At 38.7% G+C, this 24,168-nt stretch overlaps 1 protein-coding gene across 1 annotated transcript in view; it reads left to right on the top strand.

Moving 5' to 3' along the window:
* LOC107285845 (protein kinase C alpha type) overlaps window positions 1-24,168 on the top strand; it is a 190,267-nt gene that overhangs the window by 92,269 nt on the left and 73,830 nt on the right. Inside the window, exon 3 of the mRNA XM_015814109.1 lies at window positions 8,565-8,647. Coding sequence (XP_015669595.1) covers window positions 8,565-8,647 — 83 coding nt within the window. The remainder of the gene's footprint in view (window positions 1-8,564; window positions 8,648-24,168) is intronic.

Raw genomic sequence — 24,168 nt, 5'->3', positions numbered from 1 at the left:
ACTTTTTAATTGAAGAAATTATACTTAATTAAATACGCTATGTAACCCAGCCACGAACATACTAAAAATGGTCAAATTAGGGAAGTATTAATTTCTCTTTGAGTGTGACTCTGTTTTGGATACTCTGTTTTGTTGTTACTACAAGCAAACAAAATAAGTCAAATAAATTCTGCATTACATTATTGTTCTCAAGGAACTGGTATTTGAAAGGAATTGGAGTTGAGAAAGCATGGGGGGTGTAAAGAGAGATGTTTCATTTTTGGTTCCATGTTGCTCTTCTTTAGTTCTCAGGCTTACCTGCTCCACTTCTTTTCTCCTTCAAGTCCTTCACTCTGCTAGCTGCTAGTTCAAGAAAATGGCCTGGTTTACATTTACAAATTTTGTCTAAGCAAATAGCCCAGTGTAGATCCCATTAGCATTAGTAAGAACTGAAACAACTTTGTGTATTGAATACGTTAATGAACCCTGCCTCCTCCAAGTTGTTGCCCTGGTTTGCTGTTGCCTTTTTTGTGACTTTCCAGCAGAGCTTACAGCCTTGATATATTTTGTGACTCTACCATTCAAGTACCAGTCTGGCCCAACCCTATTTAGTTTCTGAACCCAGACAAAGTTGGGCATTTGCTACCACTATGAAAATTTGCATATGAGTAATTAGGATAGCAGCAGCTTAAAGGTTGGGAAGGCTGACTTGGACTCCCTATTTGCCAGCAACTTATATTATAAAGTCCCCGTGAACATGAATGAATACAGTTTCAGCTAGAGCAGTGTGTGTTGGATTGCTTGCTTCTGATGTTCATAAAAAGAACACAAGGTCTGGAAACTAGTACAGTAAATACTTTGTGTTTACTAAATCTGTTGATTAAATAAAATGCTTTGATATTAAACAGATTGTGTTTTCAAATTAGAATTAGAGAGATCTGATCTAAAAACTTGTATATTTTGAGTAATGAATAGTTCAAGGCAAATAGTTATTTCTATGTGTAATTTCTAAATACACAACAGTTGGTTATTCCTATAAGCTCAAAGCTGCTTTCTTCCACCTGTGGTAGTTCCTCCCTCAAAGAAACTATGTTTAAGTTTCATTGTAAGGTAAGAAATTATTGTGAATCTCTAAAGTAGCTCTAGTTAGAATATTGAGTTTTCCTAATTGATGCCACAGTCCTGGTTCAATTATGTGTGGCTTGTTTATTTATTTAAATTATGTATGTAGTCACCCGTCTCACAGCAGTTACTCTGGGCACCTCACAAGAAATTTGAACTAAAATCAAAATACATGTATTTAGATGTAACCCTAAAATAATAGTAATAGTAATAAGAGAAGGAACTGGAGAAAATAACAAAATACAAAGACCATCAAATAGAAGTAGAACAATTATGGAAAAAGTAAGCAAATGAAGTACCAATAGTAATAGGTGCCTTGGGTGCAATCATAAAACAAATGGAGCACCACTTGAACATCACCAGTATTGACAAATGTGCCATCGGTCAATTGTAAAAGGCAACTTTACAAGAACAGTTTACATCCTCCAACACCATCAAACATCCACATCTGCCTATCATAGATCCTTGGGAAGGACTTGATAGATGGATAAAAATGCCAAACCAGTCTGAATATCTGGCTGACTGTGTGTGATTAGCCACATATACAATATATCTGGATCTAAAAATAATCCAATTTTGAGCAGCAAAAACAACCTGCTGGGGACCCAAATGCCTGAGGTAATATTTGAGTCTTTAATGCCTTAGGAAAGCCCAAAGATTGGGGGCATCCATACCTGTGTGGGATGCTGTCCATAATGCAACCTTTTCTCTATACCTTAAGAAGGGAAGTGAGTTTGACAGCATAGCACCTTTCATTGTTTTGGAAATGGTGACTTATTCTTTCCCACAGATTCTGTACCCAGAGTTTAAACTTGTTTACTCGGCATAGCATTAATTAATTCAATGGACTTAAGCCCAACTTAACAAGCATACAATGACATTCTTAAGCTGTTTTTGCTGCTTCTAGAAATTGTTTGTTTTTCTCATCTTGAATTAAGACTTTCTTGGCTAATGAAATGCCTATGTGTGTGTGTGTTTTCTTTTTAACATTTCCTCCCCCTGCCACCTTTCCTCTGATGAATGCACTTGTTTCTGGTTTTGTTTTGTTTTGTTTTCAAAATCTGGCCAGCCTAATGAACTGTAAGCCCATTTTAGCAGCTCTTTGCATAGGGCTGCTCTAGATCCCATCAACTGATCAGTGTCATCTTATGGGAACCAGGAGGCATACTTTCTGTGACACAGTGCCTACCATAGGGAAAAGCCTTCCCCCACCTCACAAAAATGTGGTTGGATTTGAAGCTCTGGTTTTGAAGTCTGACAGCCACCTTCCCCCACAGTCATGTGATTGCATTTTGGGAGCTTGGCAACCGGCCTGCATTTACAGCCATTTGCAGCATCTCACAGTCATAGGGCCATGATTTATGACATTTGTTTTTACCAGAACTGGCATTTATTCTGGTTTCTGACAAAAAATACCCATTGTAGACAATGGATTCACTTAATGATTGTGGCATTTGCTTAATAATCACTACAAAAAAATGTCATAAAATAGGGTCAATCGTGTGGGTGCTTTATCTTATGACCATCAAGATATATGGTAGAAATTCTGAGCTCCATTACAGTCATAAATCAAAGACTTCCTGTAGGGGCCTTTAAAATTCCTTCTTCAATTCTTGAGCTACAGTCATTGCTAGATGGAATGGGACAATTCACCTCTGTGCCCCCTTCACCCCATACCCTCCAGCCACAACTAATTCGCAGCTGGCATTCAGACTTAGCTGGCACTCATCCTTTGCTCTGCTGCCGCCAATGGACCCCCCCAGCCCTCCATCTCCGTTCTCCCCATTGCAGGTGATTCGCAAAGGGATAATTGTACTTGGACGATTTGCCCCAAGGGACAAGTAGCCGCTCCACCCAACAGCCAACCTGGGCTCCTAGGGGTGGGTATGTTCGTTTCATATTTTATCTTGTTCAGCCCTTCTGTTTTAGATCTTATGGGTATAAACAGCATGCACTAGTGCAGTTGTATGAATATAATGAAGAGGCTAGATCTGTTGTGCAAATATATGGAGAAGGATTTGTGATCTTACTTCAGTCATACTCTTTCTAGTATATTACAGGATTATGGCCACAAAAAACCTGAAACTCTTCTTTAAAAAAACATCAGATTAAGTTACATAAATATGATGCACTGGTTTAAGCAGGTCATTTGCTAGCCAGACCTGTTCTTTCCACCTTAAATAAACGTTTGCTTTCTTGTTGGATTAAACGTATTAGTTTTTATTAAGCATGCAAGAATAAATCTGTTGGTAGCTAAAACTGTACACAGGTTTAGTATAGTTTGTATTCAAGTATTTGAAATGTCAGTGATACAAAACTTTTTTTTTGCATTAATGAAATAAATAGTATGTTTTCACTGTGATTATATCTATCTCATAAGTACAAAAGTGAATCTTTAGATTTGATGTATGAGTTTTTTCTTTTCTGTGTAAACAATATATTTTTTATAATATAAATGTTTCTGAAAAGAAGGAAGAATGCATTTTGATAGTGAATAAAGTCTGTACTTAATTTTAATTGATGGATATTTTCAAAGTAAGACATCTGGGAATAATATTATGGATTGAAATCAATCAGGTGCTCGGTGTGCATTAAATTCAGAAATTATTGGGTAAAATTTTGTTCAATATACTTTGATCAATCAAGATAATGCTTTAGCAGTCCTTGTTACATCTTGAATTTGCAGAATAAAATGCTATTGCTTTGAAGAGGTTCAGTATTGGGTTAGGAATGGCTTTTTACAAATTAGTTCAAAAGGTTTTTTTCTTCCATCCTGATTTGCCTCTATAGGGATTATTGGCTAAGACCTACAAATTATGTATGTAAGAAAGTTATGAATATGTCAAAAATGCAAATGGGCAACGGTTACTTTATTTTCTTTTTCCATTCGATCATGTCTGATTCTCAAAAGATTGGATAAGTCCCTGCAGTTTTCTTGGCAAGGTTTTCAAAAGTAGTTTCCCATTGCCTCCTTCCTAGGGCTGAGAGAAAGCGACTGGCCCAAAGTCACCCAACTGGCTTTTTGCCCAAGGCAGGACTAGAACTCACAGTTTCGTGGTTTCTAACCTGATGCCTTAACTACTAACTAGACCAAACTTGCTTTCAAGCAGTAATATAGACTTGCACAAATGATTTTCTACCTACAGGACAATTTGCCGCATAAGCTTGTATTGAGGATAAAATATATAACTAAATGCAACTCCATATTCAAGCAAAACTTGACTATTATGTGTGCATGCTCACATAATCCAAAGAAGCTGCTCCGAAAATGTTAACAAGTTCATTACTATTTTGCGGCTAATTTGTGCATAGTTCTTAGACTACTTGATATTCTTCAGAGGTATTAGGTTGTAAACACTTGTCATTTCCAATAGCCAGTAATGAAGATGGTTGGGCATTATGACAGATGTAGCTTAGTAGACTTGGAATCTACCAGAATGAAGAAATTTAATTAACTATTCTTAAGTGTCCTCTTAATTGAACAAAATTATAGCCACTAATGGGGGGAAGAGGATGGTTACATAGTAGTTTTGAAGCATATTGATAATCAGGTTCAAATATTGATTGAAAAATCTGTGTTGGGGGGCTTGTGTGGACACGGGGGGGATGGAGGTGGATGCAGATAAGAGACCAGTTGGTTTAGTGGTTAAGGCACCAGGCTAGAAAGTAGATTTTGAGTTATTATTATTATTATTATTTATTAAATTTATATACCGCCCTATCTCCCTTACGGGACTCAGGGCGGTGAACAGGCGATACTAAAAACCACGATAAATATACATAAGTATATTCTAGTCCTGGCTTAGGTATGAAAGGCAGCTGGGTGACCTTGAGTCAGACACTCTCTCTCAGTCCAACCCACCTCACCGGGTTGTTGTTGTGGGGAAAAGAGGAAGGAGTTTTATGTATGTTTGCGACCTTGAGTTATTTATAAAGTAAAAGAGGTGGGATAAAAAAATCTAATAATAATATATATACAGTATATTACTGAACTGCTTAAAAACACACATGCATTAAAGGTAAACATAATATCCTATTGCCTAAGGGTCTTGGCTCAATAGAAAAGGTAACACATCATGTCTTTCTTAAATCAAATGCATCGAGGGTGTGCATCTAAATTAGAGAAGCTTTCACGTATACCTTGTATGTACATTGTTTTCTGGATGAATAAGGACCCTGTGTTATCAGGGTCTAGGCTTATGTGGAAGCCATCTCAGTTCCATAATTGCAGACTTCACTATGAATGTGCAAGTAATTATCGCAAGTGACGACTTTTCAGTGCATTAATGGGATGAAAGATTCTGTTCTTTCCTTAGCTGGTACAACCTCTCTCTATAATATTACATGCCACTTTTGATAAGTATGGTGTAGGATTCAAGTAAATTTAAATTAATTCAGAAGACAGCAAAAAATGCCCTATCTGTCCTCTTCCACATAGGAAGGGTGGGGGTGGAGGGGATGAGGTGGGGTCTGTTATTACTCAATTAGCCAACTCCATTGTACTGTTCCCCCACTGGGGCCCCAAGCCAACTGGCAAAGCCACGTCTTTAGGACCTTACGAAAAGATAGGGTTGGGACCAACCTCAGATTGGGGGGCAAGATGTTCCAGAGGGCAGGAGCAACAGCAGACAAGGCCTTCCTCCTGGATCCCACCAGCCAGAATACTCGGGACCCACAGCATGCCTCCTCTGCCAACGAGTGCTACGTGCCAACCCCAGTGGGGGTGAGATGGTCCCTCAAGTAACCTGGATCCATGCCATGAAGGGCTTTAAAGGTGATAATCAATACCTTGAATTGCACCTAGAAGCAGACTGGCAACTAGTGCAGCTCGTGGAGCAGTGGTGTTACAGGGGCCATTCTTGGGGGATCCAAAACTATCCATGCTGCCTCACTCTGCACCAGCTGTAACTTCTAAATGCTCTTCAAGGGTAGCCCCATGTAGACTGCATTACAGTAGTCCAGCCATGAGATAACTAGGGACTGAGTGCAGGGAATCCTGCTCCAGGAAAGGCCACAACTGGCGCACAACACAAAGTTGTGCAAAGGCTCTCCTAGCTGCTTTTACCTCAGGAGTCGTGAGACCAATAGAACCCACCATGTTATAGACTGGATCTTTCTGGGCAGTGCCACCCCATCCAGAGTCAAAGATGACAAAGTCCCGGATCCAGGATCCCCACATACCAAAAGCCATTTGATCTTACCAGGGTTCAGTTGAAGCCTGTTGTCCCCTGTCAAGGCCCCCACAACCTCCAGGTGCCGTGAAAGGGCAGACACAGCATCGCGTGGGGCACCAAGAGTGGAAATATAGAGTTGGGTGTCATAATCAAGAAAATCATTAGACTTGGAGAGGATGGGAAATCATTTTTCCCCCTCACTGAGTCATACTTCATTCCACAGTGAATAGGAATGCAGTGAGTAGGAACAGAAACAAGACTCTTGTTGTTTTGGAATCTCGGAGTTTAAGGCCAGAATGCGAACTAGAGAGAACAGTGCTATTGTTTTCATTTCCAGTTGTTTATTTCTGGAATGGCTTCATTGTGGAGAGTAGTAAAACATAAGCACATAAGCAAGCTTCCGAACATTCTCATGTGATAAATAAAGTGGAAATATTTTACCAAAGGATGAGCAAAATTAATGAAGAAAACAATTCATATAGTTATGTTCATCATGAGGTGTTGATCTGTTCTGTCAGCTTGGCTTTCCACTTACAATAAAAAAAATTGTCCTGCGGTGAACATTATCTCACTTTTTCAAGCAAANACATAAGCAAGCTTCCGAACATTCTCATGTGATAAATAAAGTGGAAATATTTTACCAAAGGATGAGCAAAATTAATGAAGAAAACAATTCATATAGTTATGTTCATCATGAGGTGTTGATCTGTTCTGTCAGCTTGGCTTTCCACTTACAATAAAAAAAATTGTCCTGCGGTGAACATTATCTCACTTTTTCAAGCAAAACAGAACGCCTCATCCCATGCTTAAAGATACTGAAATAAAATTGAATATATTCATTTTATGCAAGATTGCTTCTAAGTGAAAAACATATAAATGGCAACTAGGAGAAGGATGTGTAAAATAGTCACCCAAGAGATTTTGTTGTTGATCTTGCATCCAGCTACATTTAGAATAGTATTCCTTATAATACATACTTCTTTGCTACAGTAATTCCAATAGTAATTTTTAATTATGTAGTGACTTTGAACATAGAAATGATTTACAGATAGTCCTCAACTTACAACAATTTGTTTAGTGACTGTTCAAAGTTACAACGGCATTGAAAAAGTGATTTATGATTGTTTTTTCACTCTTATGACCATTGCAACATCCCCATGGTCATGTGATCAAAATTCAGACACTTGGCAACTGACTCATATTTATTACGGTTGCAATGTCCTGGGGTCAAGTGATCAGCTTTTGCGACCTTCTGACAAGCAAAGTCAATGGGGAAGCCAAATTCACTTAATAACCATGTTATTAACTTATCAGCTGCAGCAATTTGCTTAACAACTATGGCAAGAAAGGTCATAAAATGGGGCAAAATTTACTGAACAACTGTCTTGCTTAGGAAGAGAAATTTTAGGCTCAATTATGGTCATAAGTTGAGAATTACCTGTATGCTATTTTAGATTAGTTCTTCAATGATGAGCAGCCAATAACCTTGTTAAAATTCCCAAAGGTAAAAAGTAGAAGGTGAATTCCAGTGTGGCCTAGACATTGTTGTTGTTGTTGTTGTTGTTGTTGTTGTTGTTGTTGTTGTTGTTGTTGTTGTTGTTGTTGTTGTTCTTCTTCTTCTTCTTCTTCTTCTTCTTCTTCTTCTTCTTCTTCTCCTCCTCCTCCTCCTCCTCCTCCTCCTCCTCCTCCTCCTCTTCCTCCTCCTTCCCCTTCCCCTTCCCCCCCTCCTCCTCCTCCTCAACATTTCCACTCACATCAGAGGAGTTTTGGGGGATACTGTGGAAGCTACACATGAAGAGAATTCCATTCTGCCAACTCTGTTCCAAGAGCATGAGAACACATGTGGACTCCACTTAATTATACCATAATCATGTAAGATTGTTGATTAGTTGAGTAGCAAGTTTCATACTCCTTTCTGTTGAACCATCTGAAGAAGCTAAGTATGAGCTACAGAACCCATGAGCATTTGGTATATTATTCCCATATGGCAGACATGTCAAACTCGCGACGTCATGTGACGTCGCGCACCATATTGGGACTGTTTTGCCATTGCCGGCAATGGGGTGTCCAGCAGTTTGACACCCCTGCCATATGGGATAAGGAAATGGTGTCTTGTAAACTGTTACATGGGTAGAAAAGGAGATGGTGAAGATTGGTCTATGATTTGAATGCTTGTCAAAGAATTTCACAGGGCATATTATTGTGTCACACTAATTTCCATGCATATAGACTTGTTAACATGGTTAACTATAGACTTGTTAAAGAAATTTATATTTCTTCTCTTTTTAGTTTGCTGTTTTGTGGTTCACAAGAGGTGCCATGAATTTGTTACTTTTTCTTGTCCTGGAGCTGACAAGGGACCTGACACTGATGTAAGTACATTGGATTTTTGTTATTTCATTCCTTTTGCTGTATTAGTTGTTTTGAAAAGTCCTTGGAACATTAGAATATCTTAATTTGCTCTTTTCTACATTGTGCCTTATAGATATGTTTTCTTTGGCACTGGATAACTATGCAAATTAGAGACATGTAGGAACAGGTAATGATAGAAATAAATAGACAAACAAAAATAAGGATACGGAATATAGAAAAGAGAACGCACAAAGGTTCTTCCTGGGATTTTCCTTGAAAGAGCTTCTAACAGATGTAGATCTTATCAGCAATAGCATGTTTTCTTTCAATTACAACTTTTCTTTCTATTTAATTACCTGTAGAAACTCTATCTTCTATTTATGGTTCTGGAATGCCTGATATATTGTATATGGAGGCAGTTGTCAAGTATAGGGAGTAAGTTACTTTATATGACAATATGCTCTTTACTAAATGTGTAAGAATTAGTTAGTCACATCACACAAAGTTGTAATATGGCATCCTTTGGTTTGGCTTAGCATGAAACATGAAGCCATGCATTATTTTATGTAAATTATAATTTTCAGTAAAAAAGACCATTTGATTTCCCAGAGATACATTAAGTATCCAAACTCCATTATTTTGTAGCCTCTTCAAGCATAATTGTAAAACAATTCTTAGTATGATTTCCCATTACAGCACTGCTTTTTAATTGAAGCGTATAATAATATAAAATACAAATAGAAACTGCTAATAAGGGAATAGGGAAGGGAAAAATAATGGGAAGGAAATGCAAGATAAAGAGGAAAGGGGGAAAAAAGGATCGACTTCCAACTCTTTTTGATGCAGTAAAATACAAAATACTTTTTTGTTTATACATTGAGTATATATTTACCATCTCTATAGTAACAAACTAATCTAATCATCAAAACCCCAGATCAAAGTTTTATTTTTTTCCTGTTTCAAGCATAAAGTCCAGAAGCGGTTTCCAATAGAAATAAAATTAGATACATTCTTTCTAGCCACTCTATATGGTGAATTGTCCAAAAACACACCTTTTGAACACAATACGAAATTAGGAAAGGGAATAGAATTCTAAGTTACCCTAAATTTGACTTCTGTTGCTTTTCTTCCCAGTTCAAGCCATTAATGATAGATTACTGGATCATAAATAATTCCACTTGTAGGAATGCACGCCCAGTGTTTCAAAGAAACCACAAAGTGCCTAGGTTCAAAACCTGAGAGGATGCAATTTCTTTTAGAACTTAAGAAATGTTCAGTTCTTCGGATGTGTTCAAAGAAAATATAGAAACATAGCTAGATACAGCCTATGTCTACCACTATAAAGATGAGTCAGCCACAATAAACCATCAAATTCATATAACAAGGCTTTTCTAGAATGTTAAAAGCTGTGGACACTCAGAACTCAGAAAGCAGCTTGGTGTCACATGGAGACTTCTGTTCACGAGGGAGTCAGAAATATTGTGCTTTTATGGATCTTCACTTATTTCTGAAGAGGCTTTCAGGATTTCAACACAATATTATAAATCTTTATTTTCCATCAATCCCAGGATCATTTCTTTTAAATGTCAAGTGAATTCAAAAAGTATTTACGTTGATGGCATCACAATAAGTTGGTCAAAAATTAAGCAGATTTTGTTTTTCAGTGTTGAATATTGTTCTCTGGCAGGTGACTTTATTACAGAAAACTCTTTCCAGAAGATACAGAAATATAATCTTAGAGAATTTGTTTTAAAATTTGCAGAGACATACTGGAAGAGAATAGAAAAACAATAGTTTTGTTAAAAGTTGCAATGCCATAAGATGATGATAGAATTTTTTTTGCTTATTTATTGCCAGCTTTATTATTTTTACAAATAAGGTGATGAGCATAACCAACATATCTTCCTTCTATTTTCTCCACAACAATCACCCTGTGAAGTGAGTTGGGAGAGAGAGGGAGAGAGAGAGAGAGAGAGAGAGAGAGAGAGAGAGAGAGAGAGAGAGAGAGAGAGAGAGAGAGAGAGAGAGAGAGAGAGAGAGAGAGAGAGAGAGAGAGAGAGAGAGAGAGAGAGAGAGACTGGCCCAAAGCCACCCAGCTGGCTTTCATGGCTAAGGCGGGACTAGAACTCACAGCCTCCTGCTTATGCTTATATGCTTATGCTACAGTTAATAGGATACCTCCAATTCATCAGCAGTTAATTAATGCCAGTTTTCATTTCTGAATTGGGTCAACTGCTTGCTTCCCCACTATAAGACAAGCTATTTTGTGCACAGTGTTCTCTTAGAAAATGGTATTTATAACTAAATCACATTAAAAAACTGATCTTTTCAGTCCACTCCAAGATTCCCGTTGAACAAGAAGAATCTTTAGTCTTTGAAAAATATTTGATTTGGTTATTTCTCATATTTCTAGAGCAGGGGTGTCAAACTGCCAGCCTGTGGGCCGGTTGCATCATGCGGAGGCCACGCCCACCCCAGCTCCGGCAATTTGAAAAAAGTCACGATACGTCGCGGCATATCACATGATGTGGAGAGTTTGACACCCATGTTCTAGAGCAACTATTTGTAGTTTGTTTGTTTGTTTGTCAGATTTGTACGGCTGCCCATCTCATTAAAAAATGACTCTGGGCGGCATATTACAACAATCCAGATATATAACACAATCAGCATGAAATATAAGAATTGGTATTAAAAGATAAATATTACAAAAACAAAATATATAAACCCTAGACAAAGAGAGAATAAGAGTAGCCAACTCAGCAATAGAGCCATCTAGGCGTATCTCCAGTACCCAGGGAGCCTCAGGCCTGATGATATAACCAGATCTTGAGAGACTTCTGGACAGGGCTGTGGAGTCGGTAGATAAATGTTCCGACTCCGACTCCTCAGTTTTTTGTACTTCCAACTCCGATTCCGACTCCCCGACTCCGACTCCTCTGTATTAATATGCGAATGTATTTTATACATTCCTTGAAGGAAAGAAAGGCAACATACATGTCATTACCACAGGACTACTGGCTGGGAAGCCAACAGTCTACTGTATTGAACAGTTTAAGCAAAAGACAAACACAATGAAAACAACAAAGTTTTATTAATTTTTTTATTAATTTAATTAATCAAGTGGCTGGATAGTAGCAGCAGGCATAAACATCAGNATGTAGAGTTCTAAGGAAGAGAATTGCCTCTGCCAGATCCTCTTTCATAGAGGCTCTTAAGTCAGACTTTATTATTTTTAGGGCTGAAAATAATCTTTCGACACTGACTTGGGTGGGTGGCATTGCAGTAACTATTCTGCAGGAGTCGGAGTCGGTGCATTGTTTGCCGACTCCGACTCCAGGTACCCAAAATTTCCTCCGACTCCTCGACTCCGACTCCACAGCCCTGCTTCTGGAATATCAAAAGGGATGGAGATGATCTAATTTCAGGGGGAAGAATACTCCATTAGGGTCATTGCACCATGACAGAGAAGTCATGTCTCCTGGGACCCATCTAGATGTAGATCCTTAGCTGATGGTATCTGCAGCATGCCATCTCTTCTTGCAGGAAATTTGAGGCTCTGCAAGTATTTTTGCAAGATTATATTGTTTATTTGTTAGCTTGTGTCCCTTTTGATAAGAAGTATATTCTCCAGGTTGGCTCAGCTTTCCTTTGTTCCTTGCATAATCTGATGTAAAAAGCTGCCTTGAACTATGAGTTATGTGGCTAATTAAAATTTATATATTATTTATACATTTAACAGATTTATATGGCTGCCCACATCACATTTAGATGACTTCAGGCGGCGTACAATGTTTAAAAATCCATAACATAAAAACCCACAAACATTCCACCTTATCCCATCCTCTGTGGCAGCAACAACACAATCAAATTAACTACTTCATCGATTGCATCTCCATTCGGGGTCCCTAGGCCCATTGACAAAACCATATTTTTATGGTCTTTTTTTTTTAAAAAAGCAACAGGGTGGGAGCTGACCATACCTCAGTGGGAGTGGTATTCCACAGAGTAAGGACTACCATCAACATTAAATTTAAATTAAAAAATAAAAAGGTTAAATTTTTCACTAAACAGTTACTAGATTGTAAGTGGCTTTTAATTGTTTTATGACTGTTGGCTGCTCAGAGTCCCTTGTCTGAAAGGGACAGCTAAAGAAATTGACTGAATCAATAAAAAAAAAATAAACATGGTAAAAATTAATTCCATTATTTTAGAATGCTACTGTACCTCTGTTTCCTTGACATCACATGGTTTCATTTCAGATACCATGTTTCCCCAAAAATAAGACTGGGTATTATTATTATTTTTGGACCAAAAGACCCATTAGGGTTTATTTTGGAGGGAATGTCTTATTTTGCGGCCACTCGCTGACTCTATCCCACCATCCGGTTGCTCGCAGCTGCAGTGGGGCAGGAGAGAGCACATTGCACCAGTGCCACTGCCATGAGGTGAGGCGAGGCAGGTTGGGGTGGAGCTACCCCTCGCACCCCACACCCACTTACCTCAAGGCCCAAGCAGCCAGGCCACCCATGCCCCGTCAACTGCCTCACCTCATGGCGGTGTCACCGGCAGCAGCAGCTCCATCCAGCAGGAGCCCATATGGCCCCCGGCCCACTTGTCTGGTTGCTCACAGTTGCAATGGGGCAGGAGAACATGCGTCACACTGGTGCCACCCCCATGAGGTGAGGCGAGGCAGGTGGGAGGTGGAGTTGCCCCACGTGCCCTACACCTGCTTACCTCAGGGTCCCAGCAGCCAGACCACTTCCTGCTTGGCGACCTCCCCCAACTCGTTCTATGACCTGGCTACCTGCCTGCCTCTTCCTTTTCATTTCTCTCTCAAGCTGGACTACCATGCTATGAAGGATGGGCAGGGGAGGCTCAGTCGCCTTACATGGTCCCCCTCTGCCATTTCTGAGCCAGGTGGGGTGATGGTCAAAGGCCTCTGCCACCACTGCACATCAGCCATGTCCGCACTGGAAGGGCTTTCTTTGGTCTCTATTGGCCCTGCCCCACCCTGCAAATCACCTGCCTGGCGATGGCCTCCTCCTCTACTTGCCTCCTGCAGCACTGGGTCGCGCTGCCTACTTCCCGTTCACTACTTGTATTGTATGGTTTCAGTGGTGGCAGCTCTGGAAGTCAATGGTAGGCTCTCTGCATTGTCCCTGGGCTGCCTTCGTGGCTCTGCCCACACAGCCACGGGAGAGTTGGTGGCTGGAATCACGGCAGTGCGGTCTTCAGAGCACCCCCGCTGCCAACCCTGGTATAACTCTCCCGGGGCTATGTGGGCAGAACCGCAAAGGGGGGCCAGCCCAGGGACAATGCAGAGAGCCTACCACTGGCCTCTAGAGCTGCTGCCATTGAAACCAGGCAGTGAATGGGGAGCGGGCAGCGCAACCCAGTACCGCAGGAGCCAAGCAGGAGGAGGAGGAGGATGCGGTAGCTGTTGCCAGGCAGGTGATCTGCGGGATGGAGCGTGGATGACAGGGACCAAAGAAAGCACCTCCAGCAGCAGATATGGCTGATGCGCAGTGGTAGTGAGGGCCTTTTGCTGTCATTACCCCCTGGCTCCAAAACAGCAGAGGGGGACTGGATAAGGCGACCAAGCCTCTCTCATCCATCCTCTGAGGCATGGCAGTCCTGCTCAGGAGGGGAGGGATAGGGAAGAGTCGGGCAGGCAGCTGGGTCATTGGACAGGCAGGGAGAGGTTGCCAAGTGGGGAGTGGCCTGGTTGCGGAGTTCCTGAGGTAAGCGGGTAATGCCCCCACCTGGCTCGCCTCAACCCATGGCAGCAGCACTGGCGCACCATGCGGCCTCCTGCCCCATTGTGGCAGCAAGCAACCAGACAATGGGATGGAGTGGGTGGGCTCTTAACAAGGGCTTCTTTTTGGTGTATGGCTTATATTAATCATGCTAAGGCTTATTTTCTGGCTGGATGTTAGTTCGGGGAAATACGGTAGCTATTTTCATTTTAAAATGAGCCTTATTACAACTTCTGTCTTGATCCAATTCATGATATATTAGCCTTAGCATGAAATTATATATTCCTATTTCCCTCTTAACATTTTTAAATTAGTATTTTGTGCAAGATGTATATGATATTAAAGAAGAATGTGTCAAGTAATATTAAATAAGTTTTTGTTACTGAGGAAATTGAGGAAGAATGGGTCATTCTAATATATCTTCATGCACTGTTAAATTACACTGTGGAGGTGAATATTTAAAATCTACTTCATGTGGCAAGAAACCTTGAAATTATCTCCAGATGAACTATCTTTCCAGTATTTTGCAGTTTTACCCTGAGGTTTTAGAACATTATTCCCTGAAGTTAAATGATGTAAATGGAATATTGTCTTTGCTAATAAAATCTTCTTCAATCTGGTGTCCTCCAGACACCCTGAAGTGAAACTCTTAGGGTTGTAATGGTTGGAGGGCATCAGATTAAAAAAAGATTGTTTTGAGGGTATTGTGGTTTATACTTTAGTGCACTTCTCAAAGCATTCTTTTTTCAACCTCTAAAAGATCTTTCCCTCCCCTGGCCTAGACAATTTGAATGTATAGGTTTAAAAATTAGAAATGCATATCTTTCATTAAAATAAACGGATATATATGCAATTGATTATTTCAGGATAATTCCAGTATCAAAAAAGAACATGTTCCTCAAACATGCACTTATAGGTAGTCCTCCTTCAGCGACTGCCTCGTTTAGTGACCATTTAAGTTATGACAGGGATGAAAAAGGAATTTTGTGACCAATCCTCACATTTATGATTTATCAGGCTTGTAAAACAAAGGAACGTTGAAGTAAGATCATAAACACAGTTGTGGTTTCACTTAACTACCACTTTGCTTAACCGGGTTGCTAGTCTCAGTTGTGGTTGTTAAGCAAGGACTGCCTGTATTTCCTTAAAAAGTCAGCACTGAAACATATCAACCACTAGGTTTGTCTACATGAGGGATTTTTTGTTGTTGTTCAAGTGTACGTAAATCCTTCGAGGAATATGAAATTACACATAAAATTCACAGTTGCTATTATTTGGTAGTACCATTTTGGATATAAATTGGAGCACAGAGAGTAGGTAAACTGTCTGAAACACTAGATAACAACTTATCTTAACCAATAAACCTCAAATGATTATTTCATACTTAATTCTGAAGTAGGAAAAGAGGTGACTGCACATTTGGCAAAATGCATTTCCTTCATTTTTATACAACAAAATGTCTACCCGTCTCCTAATCTGAAAGTGGTTTCTAGTGAATAAAATTCATTCCAAACAAAACTGGGCAATAATATTTACTCATAAAAATCTCATCTCTAACATTTTCAATGTCATCTCTAGCAGATTACTCAAATCAATAGTCAATTTGAAGGAATTATACATTTTCTAAGGCAATTTGACCCCCACCCTTCCCAAAGAATCCCTCATCCTCAGCACCAATAATGTATATAATATTAAACTTAGAAAGCTTTCCTGATAATCAAACAATGTGGATTCTATGCAGTGACCCACTTTATCTATGTTCACAAGATTTTCATTGCATTTTTCTTTATATTAAGTCTTTCCTTAACATAAGGCGGTCATATCAGTGTTACTTGTGAGAATTATATGTGAAAATTCCTATACTTGGGGTCCCCAATCTCTGGGCCACGCCCACTACCAGGCCATGGCCTATTCAGGAACTGGGCCGCAGTCAAGCTGCGGGTCCATGCACGCTGGCCTGCTGCTTGTATTAGTTGAGCTGCACATGCGCGCTGGCCCTCTGCTCACGCAGCCCGTTTCCTCTCTTTCACCCAGAGCCGAGCCGCTCAAGGTTGGGGACCACTGTCCTATAGCATGAAGAAGCCTCATTTAAAGCTGTTATTTAATACATATAGTCTTTGACTTAAACAGTCATTTGTTTAGTGACCAAAGTTACAACGGGCACTGAAAAAGGGACTTATGGCTGGTTTTCACACCACCATTGCACATTCCTATGGTCACGTGATGAGGTTTCAGATGCTTGGCGAGCAGCATGTATTGACGACAGCTGCACTGTCCCAGGGTCATGTGATCACCATTTGTAACCTTCCCAGCTGGCTTCCGACAAGCAAAGTCAATGGGGGTAGCTTGATTTGCTTAAAGACTGCATGGTTCATTTAACAACTGCAGTGATTTCTTAACAACTTTGGGAATAAAGGTCATAAAATGTGGCAAAATTCACTTAACTGCCTTCTTGGCAATGAAATGTTGGGCTCAATTGTGATTGTAAGTTGAGGATTACCTGTATATTCTTTAAAATAAAAACAAACTTAATATATATTTTTCCCAGTGTTTTGCTCATCTTTTCTATCCAAATCATGAATGCTTCCCTGTTCATTACAGAAACAATTTCATCTTCTTATATATGTGAGAAGCAGAAACATGTAAGGAGCAGTATGATTGTATGGTAAATATAGGCAATAGTAATTACAAGTAAGACTCACAAATGCCTTTTTAAGGTTTTTGATAAGATTTATTAGCGCCATTTTACTCTAAAAATGGCAGAGATTAATTGCTCATCAGAGCTTTGGAACTGTTATTCTTAAGCAATACACCTAATAGTGGTACATAAAAAAGGGTAAAAAATCTGAAAGCAATCTGAGCATCTGTTGGGCAAGGATGATAATTAGCTGTTCAGTTAGCTGATTATGGACTTTTTTTCTTGATTGCACTTTGTATGTTATGGCTGTCCCAAACTCTTACAGAAAGTGGTGAAGTAACTGAAATAATTCTTCTGGGCTGAAATTCCTGAAGTAAATCTATGTATATTTTTGAAAGTAGGCAATTCTTTTGGGATGACTCATGCACTTCTATATACGTGATTAAACCTTACGAGTTTTAAGGCACCGAAAATTATTAGGACAAACAAGCCAGCTTCCTGCCCTAGAATTCTTTTGTTAAATCAAGATTTTTATATAGATTATGGTTTCAAGTTAAATACTTTCTAAATGATTGTGCAATAGCATCAGTTTTGTTTTCTTGGGTCATACACCAACTGAAATATACTATGTTGAAATGAGAAACTCATAATAAATGGCAAACATAGGAGTTTTACATGAAGCTTTTTCTAAATTAGGTAGCTATACCCTTTTCCTGTTGTGTGTCAGAACTATATGCTTCAAATAATGATAATTTAATTTCAACCTTTTTTTTCAGTAAGTAGATATAATTTGGGATAATCCCAGATTTAAATGGGATTGAGTTGTAAACTCTTGAGCCAGTCCTTTTTAAATTTTTTAACATGTTTCATAATAATTAACTTCTGCAGAAGTTATAGTTGGTACTTCATCTGTCTCTTCTGCTTGACCTGCACATTGTGACAGTAGATAGGTGAGGGCATCTCGTGATCAATTCAGAGGTTAAGTGAATTAATGGAAGAGCAATAGTATTGAATTGAATAGCTCTGCTCCTTGGTGTACGTAGGGTAAAATTGAGCATTCATATGACACCAGACCCAGGTGCAATAAGAACTGCAGTACTATCAGTGTTCACTAATCCAAGAAGTTCATTTCTCTTCCCCTTAATGTTTTTACTATATGGGAGAGAGAAAAAACTCATGAGAATATGAAATATATTGCATAGCAGAGTGTGCATTCTTTGGGCCACAAACTTCATTTGGGCCTCTATATTTTTGCCATTGAATTGAGAAGATCACATTGCAGAAATTCAGTGGCAAAATTTGATGTAGGAGGAGATATCTAAGAGAATGGAAGAAGTTTGCTTCCCAGAGTGTTATCTTAGGAGAATTATGGAGGGCATATCAGATGAGATCCGAGTATCCCACTCTCCATTTTTTTACTAGAATATCAAAAGCAAATTTATCGATAATAATTGAAGGCTCCCTGAGAAGTTTTAATGAGGTTGTCAACTCTGCAATAAACCTGGCTGCAGCCATCTTGCTCATTCTAGATTGCCACAAAGATGGGAGAGGGTGTGGAGGATTTCTGCTGGTCTAAACAATTCAATGTCCCGTGGGAACCAAGGTCATTTCTGTTGGTTAGATTGGGAGGGGGAACATTTGGGTAGAAAGCCTGCCAAACCATTCTGTTGGGGAAACATAGCTGGTTGCATAGCACTGGGGTAGGAAGTTTGACATTGTAATAGTGTACCTCTTTGGGGGGGGATTTCACTTTTGACCGCGCTAATACTTTGTAACCAATAAACATTTTTTTCTGAGAAAACCTCAAGCTCATGAGTTCTGATTTAATTGGCCTCATCTATCAGAACCTTGACATAGGTGTCAGAAATTAATTTGTCACAAATCTCTCATACGACTTTTGTTTTTAACCTGGGAGGAAGCAGATGGAGGAAACAGTTATAGCTGAAAAAACGTAAGAAAGAGTGAGAACTAGGATGGGAACTAGTTATTTGTCCCTTCTGATCTGTCCAAAACCAAGTAAAGAAGGAAAGGATGCCAAAATCTCTAGTGTCAACATGAATCCAAATAAATAAATGCCATGGCAAAATATAACTGCATGGAGCTTGCTAGGTGAAGGGAATGAAAGGATAAGCCACTGATGTCAGGAATTCTAGAGGAATCAGGTGGAATATATCCTCACACGAATATTCTTTAAGCAAAATACAAGGGATCTGTGAGATCGTGGCTCGCTGAATAAATTTGCTTTGCTAGGCCTTCCTCTGGTCACCACTGGGGTCATGTGATCCACTTTTGCGACCTTTTGACAAGCAAAATCAATGGGGAAGCAAGAATCACATAACAAAGATGTTACTAACTTAACAACCGTAGTGTTGGCTGTACACCTGTGGCAAGAAAGGTCACAAAATGGGGCAAAACTGATTTAATAATAGTCTTGTTTAGCGATGGAAATTTTGGGTTTAATTGTGGTTGAGGACTATCTAAGAATAATTGTTATTCATTATTTCTAGAATATAGATATATGCCAGTGCGTAGCCAGTGTTTTTCTAACATAAGATAAACATCAGTGTCAGGTACCATGAAGCACCACATAAAATGTAGTTAAATAAATAAATAAATAAATAAATAAATCATCCATTAAATGGGATAACTTTTCAACTCTGTATTAATAATAAGTTCTACTTTTACCAGACAGCATAGGTTAGGAAAAGGTGATGGCATTTTTAATTTAAATTTTGCACATCTTGAGTTTAAAAAAAAAAAATCAAAAGCCTTTTAATGCTAAAAGCAGGGAAAGCTGCATCTTTTTTCTGCTCGTCATAAAGAGTACCATATCTCTTCCCTGAATCTTTGTCTGTATCTACTGTAGTTACCAAGGAAACTGATCACTGACACACTTTGTTGAACAGCTTACAAAATCTTTCTGATCCTTAATATTTCCCATAGCTTTAAGTCCCTTGTTCTTCTAAACAAACCTTCCAATCTTTTTGCTTAACCATTTCTATTAGCAAACTCTACACCACATTGGCATATTTTATTTTGTATAATTTCCTTTCTGCACAAAAAAAAACTACACACAAGATACACCCCAGGTAAGATAATTAGCTTATTTGGTTAATGGAAGATAGTCTTAGTCAACCCCTAAATTTTATCTGCCAAGAGAGCCAGTGTGTAAGATATATGCTACTTTCCATACATCACAAATGTTGGTGTCCTTCAGTTGTGTTGAATTTTAGGTGATTATGACCATACGTTTTTCTTATATTTACAAGTATAGCATATCGATCTACAGCTATATAGACAAATATATTGTATAAATATAAAATAGTTAGAAAAAGATAAGATAACCTTTATTTTTTTATTTTTTTTCAAATTTTTATTGATTTTCAAATAAACAAGTTACAAATATGGTATACATTAATAAACAAAAAAGAAAAAAGAAAAAAAACCTATTAAATATATTCAGAGATGCTCAGCAGCCCCGCCCCCACCTGCGTCCACCCTCTCTTTCACCCTTCCTGCCTACTTCCCTCCTCCTCTTCTCCTCCTACCTACACCTCTCTCCTCTTTCCTCCTCTCAACTACCCTACACATCCCACCTCCTTCCTTTCCTCATCCTTCGGACGCAGTTTGGGGGCGCCAGCCGAGCATCTCATCCTCTACAAATACATTATTTCACTATAACATTTTAATATACCAAAATTTACATTTACATCTTTAATCCCCTCCCCCCTCTCCCCCTGGACTTCCCAGAACCGAATACAGAGTTATGCACATGTCATCCCAAATCTAAATATTATTTAGATAAGATAACCTTTATTGTCATTTTTTACTGTGGGCAAAATGGCACACATTAAAAATGAAATTCTGTTGCTGCTCTCAAAAGTGTACACATACATAACACAGATATAAACATGCTATATACAACATATGTATATACCCACACCCTTACATATAAATACATATAAATATTAATCACTGTCCATCTTGAATACATAGTGGAAGAAGGAAACTTGAGAGTTCACGAGGTTAATACAGTATGGAACAAAATTGTGACTGAATCTGGATGTTCTGCTTCGGATACCACGGAGCCTCCTCCCAGAAGGTAACAAGGAAAATAGGTAATGAAGAGGATGTGTAGTGTCCCAGACAATCCTGTGGACCCTGCTCAAACAACGCTTATATGCTATGTCCTGGATGGAAGGGAGGGAACTGCCAATAATCTTTTCTACCATCCTCACCATTCTCTGCAGCACCTTGCTATCTGAAGCAGTGATGCTTCCAAACCAGACTGTAATGCAGTATGACAGGATGCTTTCGATTGTTCCTCTATAGAAAGTGGTAAGGACAGGGGAAGAAAGATGTGCTTTTCTCATTCAACACAGAAAATGCAGGCGCTGCTGTGTCTGCTTCACCAGTGTCTCACTGTTGAGCGACCAAGCCAGCCTACTCGTTAACTGCACACCCAGAAATTTGATGCTGATAATCAGGTGAATCATAGCAAGCTAATCCTAATCCACAGGTGAATCATAGCAAGCTAATCCTAATCTATACTTTTTAAATTGACATGTTTGGACATTCAGCTTGCTTCTTCCACTGTGATCATCAGGTAGATTGAAATAATATTCATAATTTGGTTTTCTGTCCAAGAATATCATTTCTAAAGGCAAAACTAGCTTTGAGTTCTTTAGGCTGAGGGAAATGATATCCTGTATTAAAACGATGAAATGTACATAGTCATCTCAAGACAATTCACCAATGATTTTTACAATGCATTGTAAAAAATATCTATGTTATTATAGATAGTTGAAGCAACTCCCTATAATTACACTTGCTGAGAAATATCATAGATGTCCAGGCTTCAGGAAAGCTGAGGTAAAACTCCTGTTCATTAGAGAGTAATAGATGAAGACTTTTGAGTGGCTTTTTAAACCTGTGGCTTTGCTTCAGAAGCAATAGAATGTTTTTATAGTCCTGTCCTTGTATGATAAATGAACACAGACAGTTTTTCTAAATGAGTTGGTAACAAACATAGGGTAGCAGAATAGAGATGAACTGAATTTTCAATAGACAGAATAAAAGCTGATGATTGCCAAGGTTCAAAGAAGCCTGAACAGGGTTTTATCTCTGGGGAAATTATACAGAATTTGGAATTGGCACAGTATCTCTATAAAGATGATTAAAGGGAGCCAGCTTTAGAAAGATTAAGCATTTAGAAAAGAGGACTTTTACTGGGTGAATTTGGTGGTATTTTTCTTAGTGCATTATGCATATGGAATCAAAGGGAAAGTTGTCATTTTTGTGGCCATAGGAGAAACCTTATTCATGGAGTGCTGAGTTCACATAAGAGTGAAAAAGCAAAAAAGTAAGTGAGGAGGGAAGAGGTAAGATTTATTTGGACAGAAAGAAATTCGTTATTCTTAGGCTATTTATTTTGAGGGGAATGATAAAGTTGCTCTGCCTTTCCACATTGATAAGGCTTTGCTTTTCCAGAAACAGATGGGAGATAAAATAAAATGGCAATTCAAATACTATTTAATATATTATTAAATTGTACGCTCACGTCTTTCAAATAGAGAACCAATTTGGTGTAGAGGTTAAGGCAGGGGTCTTCAAACTTGGCCATTTTATGGCTGAGGAATTCTGGGGGTTGAAGTCCACAAGTCATAAAAGAGCCAGGTTTGAAGACCCCTGGGTTAAGGCATCAGTCTAGAAACCCGGAGAATGTGAGTTCTAATACTGCCTTGGCTATGAAGCCAACTGGGTGACTTTGGACCTACCCACTTTGTCTCAGCCCTAGAAAGGAAGTAATGGCAAACAACTTCTGAAAAACCTTGCCAAGAAAACTGCAGGGACTTATCCAGGCAGTCTCTAAGATTCAGACCTGATTGAACAGAAGAGAAAAATTAATCTTTCAGATGTTTCTATAATCTTTCTATAATCTTTCTATAATGTTTATTCATACATACATATCCCTATTGAGAAAAGTTCATTTTTAATCTTAATTAAATATTTTCTTGTAACTAGTTTTTCCCTTATTATCTCTTGCTGAAGGCAGTAGCTGATTTTGATAGACTGAAATAAAATAGTGATGAAAGTCAAACTTACAAGCCCAAACTGAGAACATTAATCATAGAAACCCAAAAGTAATTGAAAGACTTATCTCTAATCCTTTTCCGTGCTCAAGAGATTTAGTAAAGGTTTTATAGAAAGCCTTGAAAGGACTAAGTGGTGATAAGATAGACTGATAAGACCCATCTGTTCTCCAAAGACTTCTCTCTGGTTGTTTAAATTGGGGAAGAGATATATTGTTGGTTTTTCACTGATTCTGATTACAATGGGCTTTACTGTTCATCTGTGTGCGAATGGTATCATTAGGACTATTCCAACGTTAGTTTGTGTATCCTGTGGGTCAGTTTAAGATGCTATTGGTTGGGAACTCCATATTTAAACAAAATTACTACACTTTTGAAAGAGTATTATTTCAATTATTTAGGGGGAAAAAGGCAAGAGAGGCAGCTGTGAAAACACTTCAGGGTCATTTGGGGATTTAGTTAAGAATGAAGCTTGTATCACTGCCAAAAATAATTCTTAAAGTTAAAGGCAAGCCAAGATAATATCTGTTTGCTTAATATTTATATTAAATATAATTTCCTGGACTCTGATAAACTTTGTGTATATCTTAAAATTGTCATTATACTCTGTGAGTTGTTTCCAAAGAAATTCTGTTTATTCATATTTAAATAGAAATATTTCATCTTTTTTTATTTTTCCCAACTCTTCCCCATACATATACCGTGATATTTATCACATGCTAACATACATTCTTTTTACATTCTTATATATAAGATACTTTTAATAAAATGAAATAAATACATACACATGACTTTTGGTGTTGCTCGCCCATTTTCCCCTTTCACTGTATCCACACTCCTTCTTCTCTACCTTCTTTCTCCCTTTCTTCTCTTTCTTCCCTACTTCCCTCTTCTTCCTCTCCTCTCCTCTTTCCTTCACCACTCCCCTCCCCTTTCTTCCCACTTCTCTTCTCCTCCAACCTTCCTACTTCCTTCCCCCCTTCTTTACTCTCTTCTCTCTCTCCTTTCCTTTCTTCTCTCTCATCCCTTTTCAGATACAATTCAGGGGTAATGTC

This window comes from Protobothrops mucrosquamatus, unplaced genomic scaffold (genome assembly GCF_001527695.2).
Source record: "Protobothrops mucrosquamatus isolate PMUCROS unplaced genomic scaffold, P.Mucros_1.0 scaffold_80, whole genome shotgun sequence".
Taxonomy (NCBI): Eukaryota; Metazoa; Chordata; class Lepidosauria; order Squamata; family Viperidae; genus Protobothrops; species Protobothrops mucrosquamatus.
This window is presented reverse-complemented; position numbering and strand designations above follow the sequence as displayed.